Source organism: Pristiophorus japonicus, chromosome 1, assembly GCF_044704955.1.
Source record: "Pristiophorus japonicus isolate sPriJap1 chromosome 1, sPriJap1.hap1, whole genome shotgun sequence".
NCBI classification, from domain to species: Eukaryota; Metazoa; Chordata; class Chondrichthyes; family Pristiophoridae; genus Pristiophorus; species Pristiophorus japonicus.
Window position 1 is genome coordinate 45,885,468 of NC_091977.1, and position 19,138 is coordinate 45,904,605.

The 19,138-nt window shown below is 42.7% G+C and overlaps 1 protein-coding gene across 1 annotated transcript in view; it reads right to left on the reverse strand.

The window, feature by feature from the left end:
• LOC139263240 (ufm1-specific protease 2-like) overlaps window positions 1-19,138 on the reverse strand; it is a 97,338-nt gene that overhangs the window by 47,083 nt on the left and 31,117 nt on the right. Inside the window, exons 4-5 of the mRNA XM_070879007.1 lie at window positions 9,199-9,262; window positions 2,064-2,218 (exon numbers count right to left, since the gene is read on the reverse strand). Of these exons, the coding sequence (XP_070735108.1) occupies window positions 2,064-2,218; window positions 9,199-9,262 (219 nt within the window). The remainder of the gene's footprint in view (window positions 1-2,063; window positions 2,219-9,198; window positions 9,263-19,138) is intronic.

The window sequence follows — 19,138 nt, forward strand, 5'->3', positions numbered from 1 at the left end:
GAGCACGATCTTAGAATAAGATCCATTTAAAACAGATGAAAAGAAATTTCTTCTGAGGGTTGTAAATCTGTGGAATTCGCTGCCTCAGAGCTCTGGAAGCTGGGACATTGAATAAATTTAAGACAGAAATAGACAGTTTCTTAAACAATAAGGGGATAAGGGGTTATGGGGAGCGAGCAGGAAAGTGGACCTGAGTCCATGATCGGATCAGCCATGTTCGTATTAAATGGCGGAGCAGGGTCGAGGGGCCGTATGGCCAACTCCTGCTCCTATTTCTACAGTTCTTATGTTCTTATACTGCTCAAGGAACCCATCCCTTATGCACTTTATGAACTCTTCCTCAAGGCTACCCTGACCAATTTGATTTGTCCAATCAAATGGAGGTTAAAATCACCCATGATTATTGCTGTTCCCTTTTTATAAGCCCCCGCTATTTCCTGGTTGATGCTCCGACCAACAGGGTTGCTACTGTTAGGGGGCCTATAGACTACGCCCACCAGTGACTTTTTCCCCTTATTATTCCTTATCTCCACCCAAACTGTTTCAACATCCTGATCATTTGAGCCAATATCATTTCTCACTATTAGTGATTCCATCCTTTATCAACAGAGCTACCCCCACCTCCTTTTCCTTTCAGTCTGTCCTTCCGGATTGTCAAATACCCATGAATATTTAGCTCCCAGTCCTGGTCACCTTGCAACCACATCTCTGTAATGGCTATCTTGTTACGAATGCTGCGTGCATTTAAACAAAGAGCCTGTAAATTTGTTTTTTTACCCTTTTTTCCTGCTAGTTTCCTCTCTCCGTCAAACTCACTTTCTTTATTTTTGCTTTCTAATTCCAGCTTTACTCCCCTTCCTACTGAATCTATTTGCAAGAAGCCTCAACTTCGAAAAGATTGAAAAACACTGCTTTAGGAGTTTGTCACTAGTATACAAGAGCAGATGCAAAATTCTCTATCAATGTACTTGGGTCAATGCCAAAGACAATAAAATAAATGGAAATCTTGTGCCTCCAGGGAAGACAGTCCATTGGCACAAAGTATCCAGCAAGTGCCTCAGAATAAAATTAAACAAATTTGGACAACATACTTGAATGTCCAGTGAAAACATTTAACTTGAGTACATGGGCCAAAATTCAGCCTCCTGATAAGGCCTCTGACTGCCTGAAAGCAGCAGCCACAGGGCGGTGCTGAATGGCCGCCGACTTGCGGTGGCATGGCTAACGCTCGCTAAATTCACATTGGGTCTTTTTGCTGCGGCGTGACGATCTGCTCTGCTCCTGCAGGTTCATCTTAAAGACGTCATAAGAGCGCGCACCGCAATGAAGCTGTCCCAGGAGGGAAATTCACCTGTAAAAGTCTCCTGGCCGCCGTTCGGTGCCCCCAACAGCTTTTTGTGGCGGTGCTCTCTTTGTTGGGCCTTGTTGGTTGGGGGCACGGCCGCCCTTAAGGGGAGGTTGTGCTGCCAGTGTCGCCATTTAATTTTTTTTTGTCAGCCGACTGCCAGATCCGGCTGACAATTATGCCCCCGGGTTTGGCCGGGCCGCCAATAGGCAGCTTGGCACCCCCTCTTGGGTGCCAGGCCATTGGCCTGGCCGAAACCCTCCCCCCCTGCCAATGGACCTAACTTAAAAAGATGCAGATCTCATAGCGGCTCTCCCCTTTAACTGAAGGGGAGAGACGTATTGACACGCAATGATGTCATCAGCACGGCGCTGATGACCGACAATGGTGGAGATTCCGTCCTGCCCCCACTTCTGCCCAGCTAGTGACGCGCACTCCGCTCTGCTCCCATGTTGAGGCCACTTTTTCCCCCGCTTGAAAAAAAAAAGGTCGAGGAGCTGAATTTCTCCGGATAGGCCATCGCAACCATTGCGGCGGCCAGAAGACTTCAAAAATGGTAGGTCTGGGCCGTTTCAGGCGGAGGTGAATTTCGGCCCCAACATGTTAAAACTGCTTTACCAACAAAGTATTATTGACTATGGATTACATCATTGCACTGTTAACATACTAACATACTAAAGGAATTCAGAAACCATTTAATATTTAGAACAATACATACTTTTCCCATGGGTCATCTGGATTAACAAATATCACCACATCGACAGGAAGAGTCAGTTTGAAGAAGGTACTTGACTTGGTGTTGTACTGGACAGTTACACTTTCAACGAGTTCAGGCCTTGTCAACTCAAACAAAAGCTCTAGGTTTATTACTTTCTGAAAGTTAAAACAGTGTGCTAGAATTATTAAAATTGTTACAAGTATAATATGGCAACAGAAACATACTACAATATGTCTCAAAGAACTTTTCAATGCACTAGCTTTTCACACTAGGCAAGAGAAAATTAGGAGTTCAATCCCGAGAAAGCAATGTTAACGTTAATCTGAGCAGGCACTGAAAAGGGCATATTTACTGAAATGTGCTTGAATTTTTTTCTTACAAATCTGAATTATTCTATCCACTAGAAGTCACACTTGCAGTTAAGAAAATAGAAGCAGGAGTAGGTCATTGGCCCCTCAAATCTGCTCCGCCATTCAATAAGATTATGGTTGATCTGATCTTGGGCCCAGCTCCACTTCCCTGCCCGCTCCCCATAACCCTTGACTCCCTTATCATTCAAAAATCTGTCTAGCTCCACCTTAAATATATTCAATGACCCAGCCTCCACAGCTCTGAGGCAGAGAATGCCACAGATTTATGACCCTCAGAAAAAACTGTGCTGTACAAATGTTTAACAAACATTTTAAGTTTGGACTTTTAACCTGACTCCTGGACTTCATTTTTTTAATGCTGCACTAATAAATATTACAGGAGAACCGGACTGAAAATGTAAAATGGCATCACCCCTTGCAAACTATTGGTTTAAATGATACAGGGGCAGGTTCCAGTACTCAGGTGTTCATGGATCTTGCCTTGTTCTGGGTCACTGATGCATGCAACGAAGTACCATGGTGCATATATCAGTGACCCTCGCCCAATCTGTATCCATGAACAACTTAGTCTTATTGTCCATCTAAGCACTCCAACACATCCAAACTCCATTTAAACATTGTGGTGGGAATATAGAATAGCCATTATGTGATGTCCACCTAAGCACTCCAACACTTCTTTGAAACAAAAAAATTGTGGTGGTAACATTTAATATAAATTACATATTTTCCACTTAAGCACTCCAACACTCCATAAAAACCTAAAAAGATTTGTGGTGGGATTATGGGTTTTTTTCAATGTAAAGTTCCACCTTTAATAAAGATCACGGTTGCTTGCCTTTGAGCCTGGAGTGTCTTGCACTGTCCTTTGTGTGCAGACCTTTGGCCTGGGCTAGCAGCGGCTTCATTCGACGTCCAGGAGAGTGGAGAGATGGCTGCACTGCATCGCAGAAGAGGAGGAGGTTTCTACATTTTTGGAACTTTTTAATGTTTTCCTTCAACTATTTGGATTATTTTCGGCTATGAGGACATCGATGGAAAAAGGTAAGGATTTTGAGTTTATTTTTTTGCCATCATTCTTTTTTCATCGCAGGAGCATCAGTATGGGTACGTTTTTATTTATTTTTTATTTTTTACCTGCTTATAGTTTAAATTTGGTCTTATAATTAAACTCTAAGGTAAGTTAAAGCTAACTGGAAGTCCCTTTGGCCAGGAATAGCAGCGGGCCAGCGCAGATTCTCTAACTGCAGGTAAGGGTTTTCCCTACGGTTTTTCTAGGGTCTCTACGCCGGCTTTTTAAATTTTGTAGATGTGGCTTATTGACATATGACAGCTATCAATATTGACAAAGAGATTCCATTCCAGAAACTATTCATTATCACAAGTCACTATCCATTAATAGGTCATAAAGCATAGTAACTTCATTTTCAAATCTGGGAAACCCCAGAAGAATTAAACCAGAAAGATAAAATTAATGCTGCCATCCGATTTGTTTAAATATTAAATATCCACAACCAAGTAAAAAGTTATACCAAGGAGCTTTCAAATCATTATACATCCATAATGAGCATCTCTTGCGTATTCTATTATGCATACTATGGGCCTGAAATTGGTGGACATACCGCCCGTGGACTCCCATCATACCGCCCAAAATCGCAAAATTGTTCGAAAAATACCAACATACCGCCCACATACCACCCAGCGGAGAATTCATCAGCGACATACCGTCCGCCCCTGCACACCACCGACATACTGCCCAAAATAGCCAAATTGATGACTTACCACCGACATACTGCCAACCCTGCAGACCGCCCTGGAAAAGGCAGTTTTAAGTCGATCTTCAGTCGGCGGTATGTACCTTCACCTGTGAATTTTTTTTTTATCTGTCATCCAGCCCCCAGTCTCTTTCTTCCCCACCCACGAAGCAATCTCCCCCCCAAGAAGCGACCCCCTACCCCGCCCCCCCACATACCTGCACAGCACTCTCAGGCCGGCAGTCTCGGTCGATTCTGGTCTGTCTCTCTCGGGGGCGAAGCTTCGCAACAGCATGCGCATGTGCAGAACTCGGGACCCGAAGATTCGAGTGAAAAGGACTCTCCGTCTGCACACCGCCAGCTGCACTCGCTCCATCCGCTGCACTCCGCTCGTCATACCGCCGAGAAAAAACTGACAAAAATCACGCACACTCCGCCCCAGCGCTACCCGGCGGTATGAAACAACATACCACCAGCATACCGCCGCGAAATGGGCGGACGACCAATTTCGACCCCATAATCTTTTAATATATACTGAAGATATTGATTGTTGTCATTCATATTCCTTGTTAAAAAAGATTATATATATTTATACTCACACATATTAACCTATGGTATATTTAAACAATAGTGCAATATCTTCCAATAAGTAAAAGATTTGTTACACAAAGAACAGTGTTTTCTGTTCTGGGAAACAAACAAGGTTTTTTAAAAAAATCAAGTATTGCGTGCAAGCCGGGTATTAAATTTTGTTTGAAACTAAACTTCATTGTACCAAAATAACTGGAAACGTTTTTAAAAAGGTTCATTATACTTTACAGAAACAGGCAAACATTCCACATCTGTGAAATAAGCTAACAGATGGATAACTTCTGGATAATGATGATCAATACAATTGATTAGAATTAAATTAAATTAAATCTTTACAGTAGATTTTTCTCAGTAATGAAAAGCAATGTTAGCATACAAGCAAACGCAAACAGAAAACCAATTTCTACTCTTTACAAAATTCAGTATCTAACAAGTAGATTACTACATAATTGTTTTTAAACCACTACTGAGCTTTAAAGAAAGAGAATTCCAAACTGTAATGCCTCGGCAGCTGAAGGCACCACTGCCAATAATGGAGGAATGAAAATCTGGGCTACACTAGAGTCCAGAATTGAGGAGCGCAGAGATCTGGGAGATTTGTAGGGTTGGAGGAGGTTACAAATATCAGATAGGACAAGGCCATGGAGTAATTTGAAAACAAGGATGGGAATTTTAAAATAGATGCTTTGCTGGAAGTTAATACGTGTTTGTTCTTATCTATCAACACCTTTCATGGAATTATGTATTTGCTCCCCTGGATGTCGCTCTTCCTTGAAATCCTTCAGTGTCTTTCCATTGAGTATACATTTCTATTCCTGGTTTTCTTCCTAAGGATCGGCACGGGCATCGGGAGGGCGGGGGTACTTTAATAATTTAATGGAGGCAAGTTGCTGTAATGTGCTTGTGCATGGTAAGTTGCTGCAATGTTTAATGTGCTTGATAAGTTGCTGCAATGTACATTAACGGGCTTGTGCAGGTTGCGAGCTGGCTGTATTTTTCACTTTCCAGCCTCAGCCTGCATTCTGTCCCTGGTTACCGTGGCAACCCCATTTTTCTGGCACAGATCAAGGCTTCACTCCCAAAACTAAATGATTGATTTCTTCATTTTGGCCTAGTCTAACGGGGAAACTTGAAAGGTTTTTTTTGCCGTACTTGGGGCCCCAAAAAAACGGGCGCAACTCTTCAAGTACGCAAAAAAACAGCTTTGGGGAAAATTGAGCCCCGAGGTTTGTGCTGTCAGCCAATCTCGACATTTAAATACATCAAGAACAAAAGTGGACCTAGGACTGACCTTTGAACTACACCATTTCCAACCCTTCTTCAATCCTTGCAACATCCATTAACCCTAATCATATGTCAATATCCATAAACCAATTTTCTATCCATGCTGCTACATTTTCTCTTATACCATGCGACTAGACACTTATCACAAAGCATGCTGTGAGCCAACTTATTGATCACCCTCGTAAAATCCAGATATACCAAATTTATTGATTGTAGATAAAGGATAGTCATTTCATGAACAAACTCAAATTTGCCTTTAAAAATCTGTACTGGCTGTTCTTGACTACCCTGTGCATTTCTAAATGCGCACAAATCTCATCTCAAATTGCGGATTCCAAGATTAGTTTGCCTACAACAATGATGACCATCTATGACAACTGACAGAATAACTGGTCTATAGTTACAAGCAATGTTTCCTTTAAGCTGCGTAGACTGATGGCGTTCTAAAGGATCCGCGCAGTCATTGAGCTGGCCTTTAAACAAATACCACGCATGCATGGATTTTTAAAGGGGCCACGTGGCCCAAAAAGAGAGGGAACATTGGTTAGAGTCGGGATAAATGGATCATTTTCCGGTTGGCAAACAGTAACTAGTGGGGCACTGCAGGGATCGGTGCTGGGGCCTAAACTATTTACAATCTATCTAAATAACTTGGATGAAGGGACTGAGTGTAATGTAGCCAAGTTTGCTGATGATACAAAGATGGATGGGAAAGCAAATTGTGAGGAGAACACAACAAATCTGCAAAGGGATATAGACAAGGCTAAATGAATGGGAAAAAAATTGGCAGATGGAGTATAATGTAGGAAAATGTGAGGTTATCCACTTTGGCAGAAAAAATAGAAATCAGATTATATTTTTAATGAAGAAAAATTGCAGTGTGCTTTATTCAGTACAGAGGAACCTGGGGGATCCTTGTGCATGAAACACAAAAAATTAATATGCAGGTACAGCAAGTAATCAGGAAGGCAAATGGAATGTTGGCCTTTATTGCAAGGGGGATAGAGTATAAAAGCAGAGAACTCCTGCTACAACTGTACAGTGTATTGGTGAGGCCATACCTGGAATACTGCGTGCAGTTTTGGTCTCCATATTTAAGAAAGGATACACTTGCATTGGAGGCTGTTCAGAGAAGGTTCACTAGGTTGATTCCAGAGATGAGGGGGTTAACTTATGAAGATAGGTTGAGTAGGTTGGATCTATACTCATTGAAGTTCAGAAGAATGAGGGGTGATTTTATCGAAACATATTAGGATAATGAGAGGGCTGGACAAGTTGGATGCAGAGTGTATACTTCCATTCATAGGGGAAACTAAAACTAGGGGGCATAGTTCCACTCATAGGGGAAACTAAAACTAGGGGCAGTCTCAGAATAGGGGGGCACCCATTTAAAACAAACAGAGATAAGGATGAATTTCTTCTCTGAGGGTTGTAAATATATGGAATTCTCTGCCCCAGAGAGCTGTGGAGGGTGGGTCATTGAATATATTTAAGGCAGATTATTGAGCGATAAGGGAATAAAGGGTCAAGGGGAGCAGGCAGGAAAGTGGAACTGAGTCCATGATCAGATTAGCCATGATCTTATTAAATAAGATTAACAGGCTTGAGGTGTCAAATGGCTTACTCCTGCTCCTATTTCTTGTGTTCTTGTGCCTTTTGCAACAAAAAAGTTGGCCCAATTTGAGGCTGAAGACCATCTGCAAGCAAAAACACAGCACCGGCTGAATGGAGAAAGGTCACTGACTGAGTCAACGCGGTAAACCAGGTACACCTTAACTATGCTTGTGGGGCCCATCATGCATGGGACAATTTGGGAATTCCTGCACTTTGTGTGTGTGGTACCATTTAAAGCTCAACACATAAACACTGCCCTATTTTTACACAGCATTTCATTGTGTCAAAGCTGGACAGCAGACCATTCGCTCAGTTGGAGATAACGACCAAGGAATTGCAAACATGCTCAGGCTTTTAGACCAAGATGCTCCTTTGCTATTAAAGGGTTTCTCAGTGCAGCCTGCAGCCATGATGCAGACGATAGCCCCAAGATCAATCCTCCTAAAAAAATTCCGGCAGTGTGGACTGTTGCATAATGAAGGCACAATGGCCAATTTCCAATTAAAAGCACAATGATGTTTCTGCAGTTAGAAACCACCTGAACATTATTTGAGTGCAAATCCTCTCTGTTTATGTAGGCCTTGTAAGATACAGGAACATGGTCCAAGAAATATTAGCCTGGCCAATTCACAAAATATGAAGAACTTGTTTAATGCTTACAGAAAAGGAAAGAGACTGTTGAATCAACAGTTGCATCAGCTAATCAGACCGTAAAGGACATTTTGGGTCAGTAAGTATGGATCCTGAGGTAAGCATAGCTCCATACAACCACGACTGCTTTTCTCCTTCTAAACCTAGATGTGCTATTGGGACCCACAAACAAATTCCCATCCTGACCATTTTGATTACTGCAAACAAGATGGTTGGCATTGCATTTGGAAGTGAGTCTTGCAACCCAAAAAATATAATCTAAACAGCAACAAAAATTGATGAAACAACAAAAATCTAAAAAAAATATGTTTATCAAAAAAAGGAAGGATCAACCTCAAAGTAAAATGTTATAGTCACCTTTAAGAAGGCTACTCCTACAAGCCAGGGCACCCAGACACTACCAAGCCCATTCACGAGAAATCCACGAGATTCATTGTGGAACCAATTTTAAACAGGTAATGAGGCTGGTCCACAAAGCCCATTCATAAGAAACCCTCCACTTTTTCTTCACCACAAAATAAAACCGACAATGGGTGCACAAACCTGTGCATCTGATTTTGCAGCCCATGCTCCTGGCTATGAAGGCTCCACATTGCCAGGGAAGCCTTGGTAAATTGTCCTTGCTGTAGATTACTGTTAGAGTACAAAAGCAAAATACTCAGATACTGGAAATCTGAAATAGAAAGAGAAACTGCTGGAAATACTCAGCAAGCCAGGCAGCATGCTCCATTTTCCAGCATTTTCTGTTTCTATTTACTACTAGAGTAGTCTGGCTGAATACCTTAAAACCATTACACATTTTGCATCATCAGAAATACTTGTAAAAGCAAGCAGTCCTCAAAATGAAAAATTATAAAATATGTATATGCTTACCAGAGGCTCGACTTTTACAGATTTCTTTTTGGGAAGCTTGCGAAGATAGTCATTGACCTCAAGGCTGAAATAAAAATTGTACACTGTGATAAGACAACACACAAATAGAATCTGACTGTTCAGATAAGTTTATTTTTAAATGGTGCACCAGAGCAACGACTCACAAACATACATAACACCTCATAAACCCATCAATTCCATGCATCTGCCTACTATGAAGTTGTTGAACTAGCTGAAACATTATTGTATATTAATATATGTTTTACCCAAATGTAGCCACATAATGATCACTAATTGCTCAACGTGTTTAATAACTGATTATTGAAAGCATTATTACAAGGTGGCTTGTACTTCCAAACACACTTGACTTCCAGGTTTACTCTGATGTGCACATTTGCAGAACACAGAACAAATGCACAGCTGGACTGGTATCAATATTGGCATAGATGAATTAAAGAAAGTAACAGAACTTCTTAATTTCTAGCAGCGTAAAAGACAATAGAAAAAAATGAAAATCCTAAATTCTTTCATCCTCTTCCATTCCTTCAGAGCAAACACATGATACAGTAGACAGGGGCAACACACAGTACCACAGCAGTAGGGTGGGTGGGGAGGGGGTGGTTGGGATTCATGGGCACAGACTCAATTTTTTCGATACCACCGAGTTGCTTTTATACTGTAATGGTGTGGGAAGCGACTGAATTCACAAGAAACATGGTAAGCACTGTAAAATTCGTGGCACATAATTAGACAAGTTAAAAGCAAATGGCACCCAGCATCAGAACTTGCATGGTGAGGCATAGCACTGAACAAAACAAAGAAAATGGTGTGGATTTTGCAATCAGTGACAAACAAATGGCACCATCTGTTCATTACACTTGCCCACAGGCTTTCTATGCGATTTTGCACTGGAACTTACAGTAATTAGAGCACTAATAGGTGCAGCGCCCTCTACAGGGGATCTGGGTGAACAGGGTTACGGTAGCATAGTGGTTATAGAAACATAGAAAATAGGTGCAGGAGTAGGCCATTCTGCCCTTTGAGCCTGCACCACCATTGAATATCATGGCTGATCATGCAACTTCAGTATCCCACTCCCACATTCTCTCCATACCCCCTGATCCCTTTAGCCGTAAAGGCCACATCTAACTCCCTTTTGAATATATCCAACGAACTGGACTAAACAACTTTCTGTGGTAGAGAATTCCACAGGTTCACAATTCTCTGGGTGAAAAACTTTCTCCTCATCTCGGTCCTAGATGCCTTACCCCCCTTAGACTGTGACCCCTGGTTCTGGACTTCCCCATCGGGAACATTCTTCCTGCATCTAACCTGGCCAACCGTCAGAATTGTATATGTTTCTATGAGATCCCCTCTCATTCTTCTAAATTCCAGTGAGTATAAGCCTAGTCAATCCAGTCTTTCATATGTCAGTCCTGCCATCCTGGGAATCAGCCTGGTGAACTCCCTCAATAGCAAGAATGTCCTTCCTCAGATTAGGAGACCAAAACTGCACACAATACTCAAGGTGTGGTCTCACCAAGGCCCTGTACAACTGCAGCAAGACCTCCCTGCTCATATATTCAAATCCTCTCGCTATGAAGGCCAACATGCCATTTGCTTTCTTTACTGCCTGCTGTATCTGCATGCCTACTTTCAATGACTGATGTATCATGACACTCGGGTCTCGTTGCACCTCCCCTTTTCCTAATCTGTCACCATTCAGATAATAATCTACCTTCCTGTTTTTGTCACCAAAGTGGATAACCTCACACTTATCTACATTATACTGCATCTGCCATGCATTTGCCCACTCACCTAACCTGTTCAAGTCACCCTGCAGCCTCCTAGCTCACACTGCCAACCCAGCTTAATGTCATCTGCAAACTTGAAGATATTACATTCAATTCCTTTGTCTAAATCATTATATATTGTAAATAGCTGTGGTCCCAGCACTGAACCTTGCGGTACCCCACTAGTCACTGCCTGCCATTCTGTAAAGGATTTGTTTATTCCCACTCTTTGCTTCCCGTCTGCCAATCAGTTCTCTATCCATGCCAATACATTACCTCCAATCCCATGTGCCTTAATTTTACACACTAATCTCGTGTGGGACCTTGTCAAAAGCCTTTTGAAAGTCCAAATACACCACATCCACTGGTTCTCCCTTATCCACTCTACTAGTTACATCCTCAAAAAATTCTAGAAAATTAGTAAGCATGATTTCCCTTTCATAAATCCATGCTGACATGGACCGATCCTGTCACTGCTTTCCAAATGCGTTGCTATTACATCTTTAATAATTGATTCCAGCAATTTCCCCACTACCGATGTCAGGCTAACCGAGCTATAATTCCCTGTTTTCTCTCTCCCTCCTCATGGCCTGGCACATCCCTCACTCTACCATTACCATCAAGCCAGAGGACCAACCTTGTTTCTGGACTAGTAATCCAGAGGCCTGGGCTAATGATCCAGAGACCCAAGTCAAAATCCCACCACGGCATCTGGGGAATTTCAATTCAGTTAATTAAATAAATCTGGAAAAAATAAAGCTAGTACCAGTAATGGTGATCATGAAACTATCGGATTGTCACAAAAACCCATCTAGTTCACAAATGTCTGCTCTTCTTACGTGGTCTGGCCTACATATGATTCCAGACCCACCCAGATTCTTAAATGCCCCTGAAATGGCATAGCAAGCCACTCCATTGTACCAAACTGCTACAAAGAAGTATACCAAGAATAAAACTGGGATGGATCAATCGGTATCAATCTAGCCATCAGCTTCAGACACCTATCCCAGTGGACTCTGCAATCTTTAGGGCTCCCAGGGACCCTCCCTCCCTCCCATATACCAAAATTGGGAGAGCTGTGCAACAGACTGGTCAAGTGATAGAATCATATCTTTCAGCCAACGACCCAGATTCCTCCATCACCATCCCTGACTATGTCCTGTCCCACCAGCAGGAAAGACTCACTGGAGGTGGCGGCACAGTGGAATACAGTCGGGAGGGAGTGGCCCTGGGAGTCCACAACATTGACTCCGGACCTCATGAAGTCTCACAGTGAGGATAGCAAGGGCACAGAACATAGATTTCAATGTCCATCAGCAAGAGTAGCTTGGTACCACTAATGACTGAGCTGGCTGAGACTTGAAGGACATAGCTGTCGGACTTGAGAATCAACACAAGGGAAAAATGCTACTTCACCTTGTCCTTACCAATCTACCTGTCGCAGACGCATCTGTCCATGACAATAATGGTAAGAGTGACACAGCACAGTCCTTGTAGAGACGAAGTCCTGTCTTCACATGGAAGACATCCTCCATCATGTTGTGTGGCAATACTATCGTGCTAAATGGGATAGATTCAGAACAGATCTAGCTGCTCAAAACGGCGCATCCAAAAGAGACTGTGGGCCATCAGCGGCAACAGAATTGTATTCCACCACATTCTGTAATCTCATGGCCTGACACATCCCTCACTCTACCATTAAGCCAGAGGACCAACCCTGGTTTAATGAGGAGTATAGAAGCACATGCCAGGAATAGCACCAGGCATAGCTAAAAGGAAAGTGCCAACCCGGGGAAGCTTCAGCATAGGATTACATACATGGTAAACAACAGAAACAGTGTCCTATAGATAGAGCTAAGGGATCCCACAACCAACAGATCAGATCAAAGCTCTGCAGTGCTGCCACATCCAGTCGTGAATTATGGTGGAAAATTAAACAATTAATGGAAGTAGCAGGCTCCATGAACATCCCCATCCTCAATGATGGCGGAGCCCAGTACATGAGCCAATGATATTCGGTCAGAAGATCAAGATGTTGAATTAGTTTGGGTGCAGATAAGGAATAATAAGCGGATAAAAGGCCCTCTAACAATAGCTACACTGTTGGACAGAGTATAAATCAATAAATAATGGAGGCTTGTAAAAAAGGAACTGCAATAATAATGGGCAATTTTAACCTTCAGATTGATTGGACAAAACAAATTGGCCAGGGTAGCCTTGAGGAAGAATTCAGAGAGAGTGTATCCAGGATAGTTTCCTTGAACAGTATGTTGCAGAACCAACCAGGGGCAGGCTATCTTAGATCTGGTACTGTGTAATGAAACAGGATGAATAAACAATCTCCTAATAAAGGATCCTTTAGGAATGAGTGACCATAGCATGGTTACATTTCAAATTCAGTTGGAGGGTGAAAAAGTTGGATCTCAAACCAGAAATAAAGGAGACTACAAAGGTATGAAGGCAGAGTTGGCTAAAGTGGACTGGGAAAATAGATTGAGGTGTCAGACGGTTGATGAGCAGTGGCAAACATTTAAGGAGATATTTTGTAACTCTCAACAGAAATATATTCCAATGAGAAGGAAAGAGTGTAAGAGAAGGGATAACCATCCGTGGGTAATTAAGGAAATAAGGGATGGTATCAAACTGAAAACAAGGGCATATAATGTGGCCAAAACTAGTGGGAGGCCAGAGGATTGAGAAACTTTTAAAAGCCAGCAAAGAACGACAAAAAAATTGAGGGGGAAGATAGATTATGAAAATAAACTAGCATGAAATATAAAAACAGATACAGCGTAGTAAGAGTTTCTACAGGTACTTAAAAAGGAAAAGAGTGGCTAAAGTAAATATTGGTCCCTTAGAGGATGAGACTGGGGAATTAATAATGGGGAACAGGGAAATGGCAGAGACTTTGAACAAATATTTTGTATCAGTCTTCACAGTAGAAGATACGAAAAACATCCCAATAGTGGATAATCACCATCACTAAAGAACTAGTACTTAGCAAAATAATGGGACTAAAGGCGGACAAGTCCCCTGGACCTGATGACTTGCATCCTAGGGTCTTAAAGAAGTGGCTGCAGCGACAGTGGATGCATTGGTTGTAATCTACCAAAATTCCCTGGATTCTGGGGAGGTCCCACCGGATTGCAAAACCATAAATGTAACGCCCCTATTTAAAAAAGGAAGCAGACAGAAAGCAGGAAACTCATGACACAAGATAAAAATTCAGCACATGTTAAAAGTTCACAGGGTTAGGGATAATATATTAGCATGGATAGAGGATTGGCTAACAGAAAACAGAGAGTTGGGATAAATGATTCATTCTCGGGTTGGCAATCAGTAACTATTGGGGTGCCGCAGGAATCAGTGCTGGGACCCCAACTATTTACAATTTATATTAACGACTTGGATGAAGGGACTGTGTAACGTAACCAAGTTTGCTGAAGATATAAACATGGGAGGAAAAGCAATGTGTGAAGAGGACACAAAAAACCTGCAAAAGGACAGAGACAGGCTAAGTGAGTGGGCAAAAATTTGGCAGATGGAGTATAATGTGGGAAAATGTGAGGTTATGCACTTTGGCAGAAAAAAAATCAAAGAGCAAGTTATTATTTAAATGGAGAAAAATTGCAAAGTGCTGTAGTACAGCAGGACCTGGGGGTTCTGGTGCATGAAACACAAAAGGTTAGTATGCAGGTACAGCAAATAATTAGGAAGGCAAATGGAATGTTGGCCTTTATTGCAAGGGGGATGGAGTATAAAAGCAGAGAAGTCCTGCTACAACTGTACAGGGTATTGGTGAGGCCACACCTAGAGTACTACATACAGTTTTAGTCTCCATATTTAAGAAAGGATATACTTACATTGGAGGCTGTTCAGCGAAGATTTACGAGGTTGATTCCAGAGATGAGGGGATTGACTTATGAAGATAGGTTGAGCCTATACTCATTGGAGTTCAGAAGAATGAGAGGAGATCTTATCAAAACATACAAGATAATGAGGGGGCTCGACAAGGTGGATGCAGAGGATATTTCCACTCATGGGGAAAACTAAGACGGGAGGCATAGTCTCAGAATAAGGGGCCGCCCATTTAAAACTGAGATGAGGAGAAATTTCTTCTCCGAGGGTTATAAATCTGTGGAATTCTCTGTCCCAGTGAGCCGTGGAGGCTAGGTCATTGAATATATTTAAGGCGGAGGTAGATTTTTGAGCGTTAAGGGTGTAAAGGGTTATGGGGAACGGGAAGGGAACTGGAGCCGAGTCCATGATCAGATCAGCCATGATCTTATTAAATGGTGGAGCAGGCTCGAGGTGCCAAATGGCCGACTCCTGCTCCTATTTCTTAGTTTCTTATGAGTACAAAAGATAAGGCTGAAGCATTCGCAACCATCTTTAATCAGAAGTACAAAGTAGATGATCCATCTAGGCTCCTCCTTAAGACCCCACCATTATAGAAGCCAATTTTCAGCTAATTCAATTCAGTCCATGTGATATCAAGAAACGGCTGAGCGCACTACAGCAAATGCTATGGGACCCAACAACGTCCTGCTGAAGACTTGTGCTCCAGAACAAGCTGCGCCACTAGCCAAGCTGTTCCAAGTACAGCTACAACAATGTACTACCCAACAATGTGGAAAATGTTCCTGTCCACAAAAGCAGAATAAATCCAATCCAGCCAATTAACACCTCATCAGTCTACTCTCAATCATCAGCAAAGTGACGAAAGGCATCGGCGACAGTGCTATCAAGCAACAATTACCATCATGATAGGCAGTCCCTCGAAATCGAGGAAGACTTGCTTCCACTGTGGAGTACTGTTGAGGGGGATGACTCATCAGGGGAGGGCAGCAGCAGCCAAGTTCATGGCACCGTGGCTTACTCTGTTGCACAGGAGGGCAGGAAAAAGAGTGGGAGAGCAATAATGATAGGGGATTCAATTGTAAGGAGAATAGATAGGCGTTTCTGCGGCCGCAACAGACACTCCAGGATGGTATGTTGCCTCCCTGGTGCAAGGGTCAAGGATGTCTCGGAGCGGGTGCAGGACATTCTGAAAAGGGAGCGTGAACAGCCAGTTGTCGTGGTGCACATTGGTACCAACGATATAGGTTAAAAAAAGGGATGAGGTCCTACGAGACGAATTTAAGGAGCTAGGAGCTAAATTAAAAGGTAGGACCTCAAAAGTAGTAATCTCAGGATTGCTACCAGTCAGAGTAGGAATCGCAGGATAGCGCAGATGAATATGTGGCTTGAGCAGTGGTGCAGCAGGGAGGGATTCAAATTCCCGGGGCATTGGAACCGGTTCTGGGGGAGGTGGGACCAGTACAAACCGGATGGTCTGCACCTAGGCAGGACCGGAACCAATGTCCTTGGGGGAGTGTTTGCAAGTGCTGTTGGGGAGGAGTTAAACTAATATGGCAGGGGGATGGGAACCAATGCAGGGAGACAGGAACCAATGCAGGGAGACAGAGGGAAACAAAATGGAGACAGAGGCAAAAGACAGAAAGGAGAGGAGTAAAAGTGGAGGCCAGAGAAACCCAAGGCAAAAAACAAAAAGGGCCACTGTACAGCAAAATTCTAAAGGGTCAAAGTGTAATAAAAAGGCAAGCCTGAAAGCTCGGTGCCTCAATGCGAGAATTATTCAGAACCCAGGAGAGGGCTCTGAGCTAGTTAGAGTAGGTGAGAGCGCAGATGAACAGGACCCCAAGAAAGAATGCAAAAGGCAGGAGGCAACAGAGCAGAGTAGCACTGGGGTAAGTGTATACCACAAGGTGATAGGAAGGGACAATATGTATGAATATAAAGGGGCTGCAGGAAGGGTCAAAACTAAAAATCATGGTTTAAAAACTAGTATTAAAACACTCTACCTAAACGCACGCAGCATTCGAAATAAAGTAAATGAGTTGACGGCACAAATCATTACAAATGGGTATGATTTGGTGGCCATTACAGAAACGTGGTTGCAGGGTGGCCAAGACTGGGAATTAAACATACAGGGGTATCTGACAAGTCGGAAGGATAGACAAGAAGGGAAAGGAGGTGGGGTAGCTCTGTTAATAAAGGGTGATATCAGGGCAGTTGTGAGAGTGGTGGAGATTAGAGATAGTAAGGGGAAAAAGTCACTGGTGGACGTAGTTTATAGGCCCCCAAATAATAACTTCACGGTGGGGCGGACAATAATCAAGGAAATAATGGAGGCATGTGAAAAAGGAACGGCAGTAATCATGGGGGATTTTAACCTACATATCGATTGGTCAAATCAAATCGTATGGGGTAGCCTTGAGGAGGAATTCATAGAATGCATACGGGATTGTTTCTTCGAACAGTATGTTACAGAACGAGCAAGCGATCTTAGATCTGGTCCTGTGTAATGAGACAGGAATAATAAACGATCTCCTAGTAAAAGATCCTCTCGGAATGAGTGATCACAGTACGGTTGAATTTGTAATACAGATTGAGGGTGAGGAAATAGTGTCTCAAACGAGCGTACTATGCGTAAACAAAGGGGACTACAGTGGGATGAGGGCAGAGTTGGCTAAAGTAGACTGGGAACAGACAGGTGGCACAATTGAGGAACAGTGGAGGACTTTTAAGGAGCTCTTTTATAGTGCTCAACAAAAATATATTCCAGTGAAAAAGAAGGGCGGTAAGAGAAGGGATAACCAGCCGTGGATAACCAAGGAAATAAAGGAGAGTATCAAATTAAAAACCAATGCGTATAAGGTGGACAAGGTTAGTGGGAAACTAGAAGATTGGGAAAATTTTAAACGACAGCAAAGAATGACTAAGAAAGCAATAAAGAAAGGAAACAGATTACGAAAGTAAACTTGCGCAAAACATAAAAACAGATAGTAAAAGCTTTTACCGATATATAAAACGGAAGAGAGTGACTAAAGTAAATGTTGCTCCCTTAGATGATGAGAAGGGGGATTTAATAATGGGAAATGTGGAAATGGCTGAGACTGTAAACAATTATTTTTCTTCGGTCTTCACAGTGAAAGACACAAAAACCATGCCAAAAATTGCTGGTCACGGGAATGTGGGAAGGGAGGACTTTGAGACAATCACTATCACTAGGGAGGTAGTGCTGGACAGGCTAATGGGACTCAAGGTCGACAAGTCCCCTGGTCCTGATGAAATGCATCCCAGGGTATTAAGAGAGATGGTGGAAGTTATAGCAGATGCATTCGTTATAATCTACCAAAATTCTCTGGACTCTGGGGAGGTACCAGCGGATTGGAAAGCAGCTAATGTAATGCCCTCTGTTTAAAAAAGGGGGCAGACAAAAGGCAGGTAACTATAGGCCAGTTAGTTTAACATCTGTAGTGGGGAAAATGCTTGAAGCTATCATTAAGGAAGAAATAGCGGGAAATCTAGATAGGAATAGTGCAATCAAGCAGACGCAACATGGATTCACAAAGGGGAAATCATGTTTAACTAATTTACTGGAATTCTTTGAGGATATAACGAGCATGGTGGATAGAGGTGTACCGATGGATGTGGTGTGTTTAGATTTCCAAAAGGCATTCGACAAGGTGCCACACAAAAGGTTACTGCAAAAGATAAAGGTACGCGAAGTCAGAGGAAATGTATCAGCATGGCTCGAGAATTGGCTGGCTAACAGAAAGCAGAGAGTCGGGATAAATGGGTCCTTTTCGGGTTGGAAATCGGTGGTTAGTGGTGTGCCACAGGGATCGGTGCTGGGACCACAACTGTTTACAATATACATAGATGACCTGGAAGAAGGGACAGAGTGTAGTGTAACAAAATTTGCAGATGACACAAAGATTAGTGGGAAAGCGGGTTGTGTAGAGGACAGAGAGGCTGCAAAGAGATTTAGATAGGTTAAGCGAATGGGCTAAGGTTTGGCAGATGGAATACAATGTCGGAAAGTGTGAGGTCATCCACCTTGGGAAAAAAAACCAGTAAAAGGGAATATTATTTGAATGGGGAGGAATTGCAACATGCTGCGGTGCAGAGGGACCTGGGGGTCCTGGTGCATGAATCCCAAAAAGTTAGTTTGCAGGTAATCAGGAAGGCGAATGGAATGTTGGCCTTCATTGCGAGAGGGATGGAGTACAAAAGCAGGGAGGTCCTGCTGCAACTGTACAGGGTATTGATGAGGTCGCACCTGGAGTACTGCGTGCAGT